We start from the raw sequence: 15,000 nt of genomic DNA, 5'->3' as shown, positions 1-15,000 counted from the left end.
GTGCAGTGCTCTAGCTAGGACACACTGGTCATGACCCCTGAAACGAAACCAGCTGCAACCCGCCTTGAAAAGTGCGACTGTAAACTGGCGTCCATAACGCGCTCGCGTGGCTTCAGTAACGCAGACCAGAGAGACACTGTCCCAAGAGCTGTTTTCACAGCTTCTCAGTCAGCTGATTCATAAGGCAGGGGGTCCCAACAACAATGGAGGCTGTAAATCTAGCACGAATATGTAGCGTTTAGTAGCAGGTTAATGTCTAAAAACACCAAATGACTGTCTCTAGTTAGCCCGTGCGAGAATAGCAAGCCCTTGTCATGTCATGCTATCTACAGATTGATAAAACGTGGTTCACCTAATCATAAGGGGTCACAGAGTTGGAACCGTATAACAATACAACAAAATCGTCCACATGCATAACAACTCTGGCACAAAGATCTATGTCAAGGTTTCTAACAAGTATCTGTTCAATACTGTCACTTGTTCTTGACGTTGACGAAGGTAGCAGTCGGCGTGTTCAGGACGAAACTGTTTATTTGGGCGAACTTGTGCCCGGGAAAAGAACAGTCAGAGTACAAGCTATACACGCTGTACACGAATATCGGTTAAGATACCGTCGGCCGTTGATAATCTGATCATCGGCAGAGCGCGTCGTCTTTTATAAAGCAGTAATCGAACCTTCCAGCGTTATCGCTGGTGCTCACGTAAGCTCTCGAATAAACTTGACTCTTCGCGCCCTTAGCGTAATCTTAACAGAATGATATCAAACAAGCGCGAAGCTTACCAAGCGTGGCGGCGCAGTCGGCACCGAGAGCTGCTAACAGTTTTTGTGGCTGAAAGACGAACACATCTCCACAAAGTTTACAAACGCGCGTGGCGATGCCCCCTTCTGGAAAAGCATCGGCTCGATGTTTAAAGAAGAACATGGCAGTGAAAACAATGCATGCAATATGAAAGAACAACAATAAAGCAAGCAAAAACTAGAGTCCTGAGGTTTCTTGACGCGCAAAGAACAATTTAAGGTGCACCACATGCACGACCTCGGGGCGTGCCTGGCGCCGCTGAGAGTTTTTCATGCCGTCGGGGACAACCTCGTAGTCAAGCGCGCCGAGACGTCGTACACTGTACTGCCTGAAGTATCGTCGAAAAAGCTTCCCGCTAAGCGCTTGTCGGCGTATTGGCATTCAGACCCACACATGGACACCGGATTGGTATTCTATATGGCGTCCTTGAAGATTCTAGTGACGGCTGTCATTCTTTTGCTGGTTCTTAATGCGCAGGCGGGGGAGTTGTCCGGCTCTCTCGGCGCGCTGAAGGTTGACGGTGACGTCAACGTTTTCTTCGACGGTGAGGTTGTGTAGCATGGCATCGAGCATCGTTGCCGGGTTTCTTCAGTAGAGCAGCTAGTAAGGCATCATGTGCACATTTCTTGCACGGCCGTGTTGTATGCAAAAGTCACCAGCAGAAAGATGGCATGCCACGTCTTGTGTTCGACGCCGACGTACATGGCCGGCATGTCGTCGATGGTCTTAGACGCTCGGTGAGGCCATTGGTCTGTGGGTGATAGGTGGTAGTCCGGCGATGGCATGTCTGGCTGTATCCCAAGGTCGCCTGAGTGCGGTCAGCAGTAAAGGCCGTACCTCTGTCAGTGATGAGGACCTCTGGGGCGCCATGACGAAGGACGATGTTCTCAACGAAGAACTTCGCAACCTAGGCGGCACTGCCTTTGGGCAGGGTTCTTGTTTCGACGTAGCGGGTGAGGTAGTCGGTAGCTACGACGATCCACTTGTTTCCGACAGTCGACGTCGGGAACGGCCCCAGTAAGTCCATACCGATTTGCTGGAAGGGACGGCGAGGTGGTTTGATGGGCTGCGGAAGTCCCGCTGGCCTTGTCGGCGGTGTCTTGCGTCGCTAACAGTCCTGGCATGTCCTCACGTAACGAGCGAAGTCAGCGGTAAGGCGTGGCCAGTAGTACTTTCCTTGTATCCTCGCGAGAGTGCGGGAAAATCCGAGATGGCCAGCCGTCGGGTCGTCGTGCAGGGCCTACAGAACTTCTGGTCGCAGTGCGGATGGTACAACGATAAGGTAGTTGGCCCGGGCTGGAGAAAAGTTCTTTACGAGGACGTCGTTTTTCACAAAAAATGACGTCAATCCTCGCCTGAATACTTTCGGATCAATAGCGGTTCTGCGCTCGAGGTACTCCACAAGGCCCCTGAGTTCCGGGTCGGCTTGCTGTTGTTCAGCAAAGTCGTCGGCACTTATGGTTCCCAAGAAGCAGTCATCATCCTGGTCGTCCTGCGGTGGTGTGCCGACGGGGGCACGAGACAGGCAGTCGGCGTCTCGTGGAGTTGCAAACGCCGGTAATGCCAAATTCTTAAAGTCTCAGGCTCCACCGTGCGAGGTGACCTGAAGTGTCTGTCAAGTTAGCTAGCCAACACAAGGCGTGGTCGTCGCTCACAACTTTGAAACACGTGCCGTAGAGGTACGGGCGAAACATAGATGTAGCCGAGATGGTGGCAAGTCACTCATTTTCTGTTGTAGAATAGTTGGCTTCCGCCTCAGATAGAGAACAGCTAGCATCACTGATAAACCTTTCCATTCAGTCAGTCCACTGCACAAACACGGCGCCGAGTCCTGGGCTACTTGCGTCTATGTGGATTTACGTATCGGCGAATTTGTCGGAATGCGCAAGTATCGGAGGCGTCTTCAGGCGTCATTTCAGTTCTTGAAATGTGCTGACTTGCGCTGTTTCCCACCTGAATTTCACGTCGGTCTTCGTGAGGTGAGTTAGTGGCTCGGCGATACGTGGAAATTTCTTGACGAAGCGTCCGTAATAGGAGCACAAGCCGAGAAATCGGCGTGTGGCCTTCTCGTCGGTGGGCGGCGCTAGTGCTGGGCAGTATCGAAAATACATATATCTTAGATACTATCTTATACTGTTTGGGTATCTTGTATCTATATCGTAATACGTCTCGCAAGACGGGTATCAGTATCTGTATTTCCGATACATTGAAAAATATATCGTGTATCTTAAGATACAAGATACTGCGATCGCACAACCACCGTGCGAAACAATAAAGGTTGGCTGAATTCCGCTTCTGAAGCTGATACTGCTGCCGCTAAGTAACCAGAATAAAACTAGGGCAGTGACGTTATTTTATCTTTCCGCCGGAGCTTTCCAGCGAGGATAAGCGATGAGCTCTGAACATCCCTATTGGTGGATCAGAGTCACGTGGTGGCGCTCGCGTCGTCTCGATAAAAAAGCGCGCTAAGGTCAAGGCCCAACCTTGACCCTTTTGTTTTCTTTCTTTTGTTCTTCTTAGTTGCTTCAGTGCCATGACATGTGGTACTTAGCCACTGTCCTGTGCCGCGTACTCCAATGCGTGCGGCTTCGTTCGCACGCATTCTGATTCCGCTGTAGTGTAATTATCCAAGTTTCTCTTGCGTGGTGCTTCGTTACGATGTCTGAAGCTTGCAAGAATAGGGGTTTGCCTTGCGTCTCGTGGCTTTCACACATCGGCGATTTGGAGGACATCGTGGATGTAAGTTTTACTGACATGCATTGAGACTGACTTATATGAAAAGAAGATTCTAACAGCTATAGCACCACCGGTACCGATGCCGAACCTTACAGAGCAAGCATTCACCTAACAGACTCTATCTTGGCGTACACTTCTTTTTCTTTTATTCAGATTTAAAATCATAATTTGATTGTTTGCACAAGTTCTTTCTTAGCTGTCCTGCTTTCCCATCCAATACATTACCTAAGTCTCTATTTTGTTTGTTTTTATACGTCTTTATTTCTTTGATACGTCGTGTTTTTATACGTCTTTTCTACATCTCTATATGTCTTTAAAGCACTGCCAAGGTAAGCTCCTTGTTTTATTCTACTTTTAACTGCCTGCATCATTTCTGCTACTGCTTAGATACTTATATTCCACTTGAATTTACTGTTATGTAAAGGCGATCTTGTGAACGCACACATAATAATCCGGACGCGCATGGATTATACAGTAACAAAAATCCTGCTTACTACTAAGTAAACTAGCAAAATTGAGTTTGCATTATAAAGTAAATAATAATAATAATAATAATAATAATAATAATAATAATAATAATAATAATAATAATAATTGTTGGGGTTTAACGTCCCAAGACCACGATATGATTATGAGATGGATGGAAGGATGGATGGATGCTATGAGCGTCCCCTTTATAACGGGGCGCTGACATGTCTGCCACCAGGCTCGAAGGAGAAAAAAAAAAGAAAAAAAACTTCCTTGTTTCATGTTGTCCTAATGCCTTATCTACATTGATTAAATCTATGTTATTATACCAAAAAATATAAATTTACGGTCCATCTCTCTGCCTCTTAAGGCAGAATGACCTTTTTTTTCCCCCAATTATATATTTTTGTACTTTATCTCTACTTTTCTGCCACCAATCCTCTAACCGTCTCTTACTTATTTCTATCGCGGGCGTGTTCAGTTTTCCATTGTTGTCCCTAAAGCCCAAGGCTTCATGTATACACTCGTGCCCACACGTATACCTGGGTGAATATCGCCACATTCAATCAGTACATGTTCCATCGTTTCCTTAGTTCCCCCGCAGCATGTACATTGTTCTTCGTTACTAAATCTCGCTTTATAACTACGCGTTCTAAGGCAGCCCGACCTCGCTTCAAACAGTAAAGCGCTTCCCCTTGAATTATCATAAAACCTTTCCCTCCTTATTTCGTTTTTTCTTTTTCGGTAGTTACTCAGAGCCGGCTTCTTTTCCATCGCTGTCATCCAATAAGTCCTCTCCGCCTCTCTGACCTTCCGCTTAATGCTCCTTGTTGCCATATCGCCCGCACTGCCAGCCGTATATTTACTGGTGAGCCTCCTAGTTCTTTTTCTCCAGTGCGTGTCAACGCTTTTTCTATACAAATACGTGAAAACCTTCTCTGCCCATCTACTCTTCCTCATTTTCCTCAGCCTCTCTTCGAATCTCATTTTGCTCTGCGCTTCCCTCACTTCAAAGCCTGTCCATCCCATATCACCCCTTACCGCCTCATTTGTCGTTTTCCCGTGAGCGCCCAAGGCGAGGCGGCCCACCGTCCTTTCATTTACATCCATTCCTGATTGCACCTCTGACTTCATGCACACCACTGAGTTCCCAAATGTAAGCCCCGGAACCATCACACCCTTCCACAGCCCTCGAAGCACCTCGTACTTATTGTATCCCCATAAAGCACTGTGCTTCATAATTGCAGCATTCCTCTTTCCCTTTGCTACCGATGCTTTCTCTTGTACCTCCATATATCTATCCCCCTCATTTACCCATACTCCGAGGTACTTCTACTCGCTTACCCTCGGTATTTTTTGGCCCTGTATTAAGACCGTATGGTCTCCGTGATCATTGAATACCATCAATCCACATTTTGTTGCACTAAATCTTAGTCCTAGAGCCTCACACTCCCTTCCGCATATATGTGCCAGTCGCTGTATATCATCCTGACTGTCCGCAAATAAGACAATGTCATCAGCATAAAATAGACCTGGAAGCTTCTGCTCAACCATCGCTCCGACCTGTTTGTGTGACAAATTAAATCCAATGTTGCTACCTTCTAGCGCTTTTTCCATCCTCGCCATGTACAGCATGAATAACAGCGGGGACAAAGGGCATCCCTGTCTCAGCCCCTTGCTAATTTCAACGCTGTCCTTGCTACTTATTCCTTCCCATTCTATACAAACTGTATTTTCTCGGTATATTTCCCTCAAAAGCTGTACACAGTCGTCACCTATGCCCACTTCCTTCAATATATCCCACAAAATTTCCTGATTAACGTTGTCATACGCCCCGGTGATATCTAGATAAGCTACGTATAAGGGCCTGTTTTCTATTTTAGATATTTCTATACACTAGGTAAGAACAACAGATTATCGTCTAACCGCCTGTCGATTCGAAATCCATTCTGAAGTTCTCCCAAAATATCATTTTGTTCTACCCACGCTTCTATTTTTAATTTTACTGCCTGCATCGCCAACCTGTATAGCACCGATGTAATTGTTAGCGGTCTATACGAGCGAATGTTATCCTTTACTCCCTTGCCTTTATAGATTAAGTTCATTCTACTTTTTCGCCAACTGTCTGGTATTTCCCTCTCCTGTAAGCACTTTTCTACGGCTTTCAGCAGTGCTTCTTTAGTGTTATGTCCGAGTTCGTTAATGAGGCTGACGGGAACCCCATCTAAGCCCGGAGTAGTGCGCTTAGGAATTTTTCCTTCGGCCTTCTTCCAACTGAAATTCTCTAGTACTACATCTTCGTCGGTTGCACTCCTTTGCGTACTTTTATTCACCGGGGGAATCCCCTGGGGGACCTTTTTAAACGAATCGGCTGTTATCTTTCGGATGTAACCTAGCGCTTCATATCCTTCCAATTTATCTCCTCCTTCATCTACCATATGTTGTTGCATTGTGACAGACTTCCTACCCAGCGCTTTTAGGTGGCTCCAAAATGAGAGACGCCGTGGTGAGACGCCACCTGGTGTTTGTTTTTTAACGTGCACCTAAATCTAAGCACACGGGCCTCAAGCGTTTTTGCCTCCATCGAAAAATAATGTAAATTATTAGGAGCCATATTGAATATGTTAGCAAAGGTACTTGTGTGAAGCATTGTTATGCTCTGTTTTTTCTCATGAGCGTCCCAACAAGACGTTTTACGCTTTTTCCATAGGTGCTGACATTATTTGTCATTCCTATTAGGTGTTGGTTGTCTAGTGGTTATGGTGCTTGACTGCTGACCCGAAGGTCGCAGCGGCCGCACTTCGATGGGAGGAAAATACCAGAAGTTCGTGTGCTCATATTTAGGTTTTAGAACCCGAGGTGGTCGAAATATCCAGAGCCCTTCACTACAGCGTTTCTCGTAATGCTATCCTGGTTTTGGGACGTAAAACACGATAGTTATTAGTTCTTGGGGGTGCCGCCTGTATCGTGTTTCTATACTTATTCGCTGTGTTTGATACGGAATCGTTTTTCTATTTTGCTTAGATATATTTTTCCCCATTGAGGCTTCCATAAATTCATTTACTATTACTAATCACAAGGTAATCGCAGCTATAAGTAGCAAGAGTGGGAATAGCGGCGGTGTCCTGCGGCGCTTTGTGCAGTTGTACAATACGTCTGAAGCGTTTCTTCGCTGCACATGTTCTTAGTGACGTACACCTTCCTGGTGATACTTTATTGCGAAAACCACAATACGTTTACGGGCAAGGTAGAACTCCACAGCGGTATTCCCACCATCGTACGGAGACTTCTTATTGAAGTTCTTGTGATTGTATTACAACTCGCTAGCTGGTAGGCAAGCAGAGCAGTGACTCGCATCAATTACAAAAGCGACAGGCAAAAACCGCTATCAGCAAGTGTATAAAGAGCTGTGATGTTCAGCAGCTACAGCAAAGCCAATAAGTTGTTTCGGAATGAAACTAGTATTTTGCTAATATTCTATTTGAATGCAACAAAATCAGTGCAGTTAATGAATTTTCAAGCCAACATTTTAGTGCATAAGCGTTTAGTGCTACACTGCATAGATATATAACAAATTTCCGAATGTACTGAAGTATCTTAAGATACAGTTGAAATGTATCCTATCGGATACAATCAGTGTTGTAGTATCTTGTATATGTATCTGAAATACTTCTTGCCTGAGTATCTTGCATCGTATCGCGATACAATTTCAAGGTATCTTTGCCCAGCCCTGGGTGGAGGGAAGGCAGCGATGGCAGCTGTTTCGCGCCGGTAGGGGTGAACTCCAGACTTGCTAATGGCGTGGCCCAAGTGCAAGAGCTCCTTGTACGCGCAGTGGCACTTTTCTGGCTTGATGAGCCCGTAGGTCTTGACTGCTTGAAGTACAGCTTCGAAGCACCGGAGGTGTTCGTCGGAGACATGCACAACGACGTTGTGCAAGTACACAAGGCACATCTGCCACTTCAAGCCAGCCAGTGCTGTATCCAGTACTGTACGCGTTGGAACGTAGCAGGTGCCGAGCAACGAGCAAAGGGTATGACCTTGAACCAGAACAGGCCGTCTGGCGTAATATAAGGCAGTCTTTTCACGGTCTCTCTTGTCGACTTCGATTCGCCAGTAGCCGGTATTGAGGTCTATAGACGAAAAGTACTTCACGTTGTGGAGTCGATCTAAGACGTCGTCTTTCCCTGGGAGAAAGCACACGTCCTTCGTGATTTCGTTCAGGCGACGATAAGCGGCGCCAAAACGTAGGGTCCCATCCTTCTTCGTCACTAACGACACGGGAGACACCCACGGACTCTTGGACGGCTGGATGATGTCGTCCCGTAGCATTTCGTCGACTTGTATCTTAACGGCCACACGTTTTCTTGTCAAAACTCAGTAGGCGCTCTGACGAAGCAGACGGGCACAGTCTGAGGTTATAAAGCAGTGTTTCGCAACCGGACATTGTCGAATTCGCGATAACGACGAGAAGCAGTCTTTGAATTGTCGGAGAAGGACTTTGATCTGTTCTTGCCTGTGCTGGGACAGACTTGGGTTGACGTCCAAAGCGGGTTCTGGCCCTTGCGTCGTCGCAAAATTTTCAGTAAAATTGGTGAGGGCGAAAGCGTTGCTGGCTCCCACGATTTCTTCAATAAATGCAACTGGCCTGAATTTGTCAACGTGCTTTCGGTCATTGCTGAGATTTGTGAGCATCACGTCTGGTTTTCCTCCATGAAGCTTGGCTATTCCTCTTGCGACAAAAATGTCACGATTGACCAACAGGTGCTGGGCGCCCTCGATGATGCCTTCTAAGTCCGTGGTTTCTTCGCTGCCGATGGAAATGATGGCTCTGGAGAGAGGCGGACCAGTTACCTGCTCGTCAAGCACATTCAGGCGTAGTTCCTTGGTGTCATGCAGGGCGGCAGCGCTTCTTCTGAGGTTAGTGTTACCGACTGAGATCTGAGGTTAATTATGGCACCGTGGTGACTTAGGAAGTTCATCCCAGATATCACGTCTCTGGAGCAAAGTTGCAGGATTACAAAGATCACATGATAAGTCCGGTTATTCATGGTGACTCTCGCTGTGCGGACTCCAGCCGTCGTTATTAGATGGCCTCCAGCCGTCCCATTTGCGGGGCATTGCCAAGCTATCTTAACGTTCTTGAACTTCGTGGCGAACGGTCCACTGACAACGGAATAGTCGGCTCCAGAGTGGACGAGAGTGGTGACGTCGTGGCCGTCGAATAGTACGTCGATGACGCTGGTCCGTCGTCTTGCGTTGTGGTAGTCGAGGCGTTGGATCACGGCTAGGGCGGAGTGTCCTGTTTCTTCTACATCGCGTCGTCAGGTCTTCTCCAGGACGCGAGGTTTCGTATCAGGGCCATGTGTGGCTTGCGGCGTGTTTGTAAGGTTTCGTCGCACTGGCATCTTAGGCAGCGGAGAATCTTCGGTAGTTCGTGGTACAGCAACCACATCTCCATCGCTGCCGATAGTTATTTCGGGGTATGTGCTGGCGGGACGGCCCCGGTTAGGACCGTTGTACTGCGGTCGTCTATGGAGAGACCGGAAGCTTCCTGGCGACGAAGGACGCGGCGGACGTCGAGGTGGCCATTCAGTGTCAGCCAGCTAGTTGGCGATGCCGCGTGGCCACTCACCATCCTGTGGGCAAGGTGCGCTGACGGCGAATCCGCGTATTCTCGTCTGGCGGTAATGGCAGCGGCGGTACGTATGGCCGGCTTCCCTGCAGTGGTAGCATAGCGGGCAGTGGTCAGGGAAGCGCCAAACATCGGTCTTCCTCGGAGCGTAGTGTTGGCCGACAGGAGGATGGTAGGGCGTCAGTGGCGGAGGCGGCGGTGGTGTCTGGCGACGGAACTGCAGCGATGTGATGCCTTGACGTGGTTGTGGAGGGGGAACTGGACGGCGCACTGTAGCAGCGTAGCTCATATTTCAGTACAACTTGCTGCTGGGCGATTTGGTTCATACTTGTGTAGTGAATAGGAGGAAGAAGCCACGCTCGATCGTCTGTTGCTGTGCGCGTGGTCTGCGTTCCTGTTGGACCGGTGCTACTTCGACTGCACAAGTCGTCAGTACTTTGTTAATAAACCGTCATACGACATCTGGTGGAGGTTCCTGCAATCCCTGACCTCAACCTGGAGCTTCGTAACCGAACGTTGCCCGCTGCTTCAACCGCTGCAATGACCGACATTGCCACCAGTCAGCCGGACACTGCCGAGGCTTCCAGCTCCAGCGGCGCCATTCAGCGGTACCGTGACCCTGCTATCTTTAGCAGAACAGGTGAGGCTGACGTGGAAGATTGGCTTTCCACATATGAGCGCGTCAGTGAGACCAACAACTGGGATGACCCGGCCAAACTCCGTGTCGTCATATTCTATCTTTCTGACGTCGCCAACCTCTGGTTTCACACTCACGAGCGTGAGCTCCATACCTGGTCTGACTTCAAGACAGCGATCGCAGAAGTCTTCGGCCGCCCGACTTTACGAAAGCTGCGCGCTGAACAACGTCGACGCCAGCGTGCTCAACAGCCCGGTGAGACGTACACCAGCTACATCGAGGATGTAGTGAATATTTGCTCCCGCGTCAATGCCTCCATGAGCGAAGAGGAGAAAGTGAAGCATATCCTCAAAGGTATCGAGGACGAGGCATTTCAGATGCTTCTTGCGCGGAACCCTGTTTCTGTCGCGGACGTCGTTACTCTTTGCCAGAGTTTCGATGAGCTGCGTCGACAAAGGGTCCTCGCACGCAGCGCTGTCGCAGCTGCCGAACCACTCTCGAGCCTCACGCTAGCCTCCCACCCGTCACCCGCTACATCACTCTCTAGCCAAATCAAAGACTTTATTCGAGAGGAGGTGGCGCGCCAGCTCTCTATGCTGCCTCTGGGCGATTGATCCCTACAACCCGACGCATCGCTGGCTGCTCCCATCAGGAGGGCTATCCGCGAGCAGCTTGCCGAATCGGTACCTCTGACCCAGCCATGTTTGCCTGTAGCTGCACCTCTGACCTATGCCGCGGTCGCGGCGCGACCTCCGCCGCCGACATTCGCCTTCTCTGAAGCAATGCACCCGCGAACAGCCCAGCCTCCTGCGCCTCCTCCAATGCCAACTCGGAGTCAATATGCTCAGAATCCCTGGCGCACACGCGACAACCGGCCCATATGCTTCGCTTGCGGTTTCGCCGACCATGTGGCGCGCTTTAGCAACCGTCGCATGCCACCTGCTCATCAAGCTGCCGCAACGCCCGGATACGGCTACCCACACGCTACCGGCGACCATGCCGCGCGTCTCAGCTCCGACTTTTCGCCGCCTCCACGACGACCTTTCAGCAACCATCGCTCCCCGTCACACCGTCATCGCTCGCCTTCACCCTTACGTAGCCGGCAGTCACCTAGCGAGGGAAACTAGTTGCTGCAGTTCCGCAGGTACGAACTGCCAGCTTCGCGACTTCTACAAGGCCTGCACAGTCACCACGCAATTTACTCGACGTCATAGTAGAAGGAACTGCCGCAACTGCGCTTATTGACACTGGGGCTGTGATTTCAGTCATGGACGAGAACTTTATTCGAAAATTACGTAAGGTCACAACGCCGTTCTCCGGCATGCTACTGCGCACCGCAAGTATGCAGCACGTAGCACCGGTTGCTGCATATACCGCGAGGGTGGTTATTGACGGCGCGCTCTATATCGTCGAATTCCTTGTGCTCTCTTCATGCTCACACGACATCATCCTCGGCTGGGACTTCTTGTCTCAGCATCGTGCTATCATCGACTGTGCCCGGGCCGAGGTGGCGCTTTTCCCATTCTCTGATGACGCGTTGCCTGACCTTTCTGAAAGTACAGCCCAAAAGCTCACTGTTGTGTCCGACACGGACATACCACCCGCAATGTCAGTGCTCCTGCCCGTGTCTTGCTCCACCGCGCCAGATGCTACCGTCCTCTTTACGCCATCGCCTATTTTTCTGCGTCGCAGGGCTCTCCCTCTCCCGTTTGCCGTCCTGAATACTGCATCTGGATCATCGGCTATGCTTGTGTGCAATCCGTTTCAGCAACCCGTCACGTTGCTTCGAGGAGAATCTCTTTGTCGTGTTCATCCTGTTGATCCGTATGACATCATCGAGACTTCGGATGACACGCCTTGTTATGAGCTCGACGCCCTTACTTCTCCCGTTAAGCGCACGTCTTCTGCATCATCATCAACTTCGCCTTCATCAGACATCTTTGAATCTGTCTTGGATGCCTACCTGCCACCTCCGTACCGCATGCAAGTACTCGAGCTTCTGCAGAATTTTCGCTCATCGTTTGATTGCGATCAACCGCGCTTGGGCCGTACGGAGAACGTCAGTCACAGCGTCCACACAGGTTCTCATCCTCCATTACGCCAGCGACCATACTGTGTGTCGGCAGCCGAGCGCAAGGTGATTAACGAGCAAGTCGACGAAATGCTCCAGCGTGGCGTCATTCGCCCTTCCCACAGTCCTTGGGCGTGACCTGTTGTGCTTGTACGCAAGAAGGACGGGTCAATACGCTTCTGTGTGGATTACCGTCGGCTAAATAAGATCACTCGTAAAGACGTCTACCCGCTGCCTCGTATAGATGACGCACTCGACTGCTTGCAAGGAGTGGAGTACTACTCTTCTTTAGATCTTCGCTCTGGCTATTGGCAAGTGCCGATGGCTGAAGGTGACTGCGAGAAGACAGCTTTTGTGACGCCCGATGGCTTATACGAATTTACCGTAATGCCTTTTGGGCTCTGCAATGCGCCCGCTACTTTCGAGCGCATGATGGACACCATCCTCCGTAACTGCAAGTGGAAAACATGTCTGTGCTATCTTGACGACATCGTCGTGTTTTCATCAGATTTTCCGAAGCACCTTGTTCGCTTGCGCGAGATACTGACCAATCTATTTACACGCCTCGGTCGTCGAAAGCGGTAAAAGAGGTGGCATGCGAACTTGGGCCGAGGTCGTCTTGACCGTGCGAAGTGAACCCTTCCCCCCTACCCTTGGGGCAGCAGCGCCCGGCGCTGCTTCGGACCCCACGCGCTCGTTGCAATGCCAGCAACGTTACAGCGCCCGCGCCCGTGCAATACCGCCGCACGTCCCGGCGCATCGCCTCCCTGAGGCCGTCGCATCACCAGCGACAAACGAAGAAACTATTTACATATATATACTACTGGGTTACTCCGCGGTCCGTTCGCAGCTCTGGTTTGTCTTGTCTCCCCCCGGCCGGCTTTCCGCCAGGACGGCCTTCCCGTCATCGTCACGGGGTTGCAAGGACGCGTCCCCTTCTGCGCACGCGACGGATGGTGCCTGAGGCGCTCGCCTGTTCGCGGATCGGACTCGTTTTATGACCCGTCTTTGTCCGCTCGGCGGTTGTTCCGCCATTTTCGCCCTTTTGCTGGCATGTGCCGAAATCGTGACCATCAGCAACACGGGGCGCGAAATAGTGCGTCAACTATTACAGAATTAGGCTAGAAACGCGTGGGGGCTCAGAGAAAATCCGTTGGACTCACCGAATCACTGAATCAAAGGCAGAGCAGAGGGGTCAGTCTCCCCGGAACGGCATGATGAAGATCTCTGGTTATCCAACGAACTCCAGCCGCCAAGAACGAATGTTGTATCTCAGTGACAACTTGCAGCACTCCTTTTCTCGTGCGCGCTTCGCAGTAGAAACTTTGAAGCGGTTGCCCAATACTTCTTGAAAAGTGGCACTTGCCTCTTCCCGTACCACGTTACCTCAACAGAGACCAGGCCTAGGGCAATTTACACTCGAACAATTCATAACTCAGGCAGCTCTCAAGAAAAACGGCGGATGAATGAACAGAGAAAGATGAAGAAAGAGATACGAATGTACACGGACGCACTGAACCTGACGCGACAACCGCACTCTGCGTAAAAGCTCGGATTTTCAGTGACCAGAGGCTGATTAGGCCCCTGGCCCCACGTTGGGCGCCAGATGTGGTGTTGTCGTCAATCGGTTTTTGCTTAAGTTATTCGTTGCCTTAACCGCCGACTCCCGGCGCGCACAGCCTCGCTGAAATATACTCTTTAGCCGCACGCGGCAAACACCACCGCGGGTTCGAGCACTGCGAGCTTCACGCAGGGCGCCGCGTCCTCGTTCGTCCCGCGCCCGTGTACCGTTGAACTGCTGCGCGCGAGAACTCGGCCCGTCACCGCGAAGGGACAGCGAGCCATCGCGCGCAGCAAGGGAGACCCTAGGCGACACTCTCCAAATTAGGAATTTATTATTGGTATTTTAGTACAAAGAGATCAATAATTCGATACAGCCAATCGTACGTAACATAATTACACATGGCACCAATTAGCTAATACAGGTTACAAAATGTACCGATTATTGGCCGCGAATGGCACACCTATAAAACAAACAAACAAAGAAACAGGTTTGCAGAGCCGACCTACCCTTCGGCCAGCGCTCCCGTGATCTCGCACCCCAGAGCAGAAGAAATGGCATAGACATACGGACACTTGAAAGAAACATACGGTGCACGATCACGAGGCGCTGCCTCGGGACTTCGAGACCGCGGAGGGGAGCGCGCGCCCGCCGAGGACGGAGCCACGACAAGACGACGTAACCGCCGGCCGGCGACGAAGAACAAAGAACAACGGATCGCCGCCGGCCGGAAAGGCCAAAACGTGTACGCACCCTCCGAGGTCCCTAAGTGGTGGTCTCACCGAATTTCGGCGCGCGCCCCCGCGTCTAGGCGAGCGCGAGCAAGGTCCAGAATCCCGCCAAAATTAGGCCAACGGGATGCCGTGTTAGACTTTTTGAGGGCAGGGGCGGCAGCGAAGTGACGGCGATTTATGACCAGCTACCACCCGTCCGGTCGGGACGAGAGTGACGCGAGAACTATTCAAAGGAAAATGGCGTCGAGCAACTGGGGCGGACGCCTGAATCCCCACAACTTGTCCCTTTTGATGGAGAACGCACGCACGTTTCGTGAACCCGTGTGCATATGGGGAAGAAGTTTTTGACAGTTCTTGA

The 15,000-nt window shown here is 50.5% G+C and overlaps 1 protein-coding gene across 1 annotated transcript in view; it reads right to left on the bottom strand.

Annotated features, from left to right (window-relative positions):
• LOC119399024 (fatty acid synthase-like) overlaps positions 1-9,928 on the bottom strand; it is a 57,892-nt gene extending 47,964 nt beyond the window's left edge. Inside the window, exon 1 of the mRNA XM_049417502.1 lies at positions 9,640-9,928. Within this exon, the coding sequence (XP_049273459.1) occupies positions 9,640-9,928 (289 nt within the window). The remainder of the gene's footprint in view (positions 1-9,639) is intronic.
• Positions 9,929-15,000: the final 5,072 nt, after the last annotated feature.

Source organism: Rhipicephalus sanguineus, chromosome 7 (genome assembly GCF_013339695.2).
Source record: "Rhipicephalus sanguineus isolate Rsan-2018 chromosome 7, BIME_Rsan_1.4, whole genome shotgun sequence".
NCBI lineage: Eukaryota > Metazoa > Arthropoda > Arachnida > Ixodida > Ixodidae > Rhipicephalus > Rhipicephalus sanguineus.
Note: the sequence above shows the minus strand (reverse complement) of the source record. Positions and strands in the feature narration are given on the sequence as shown.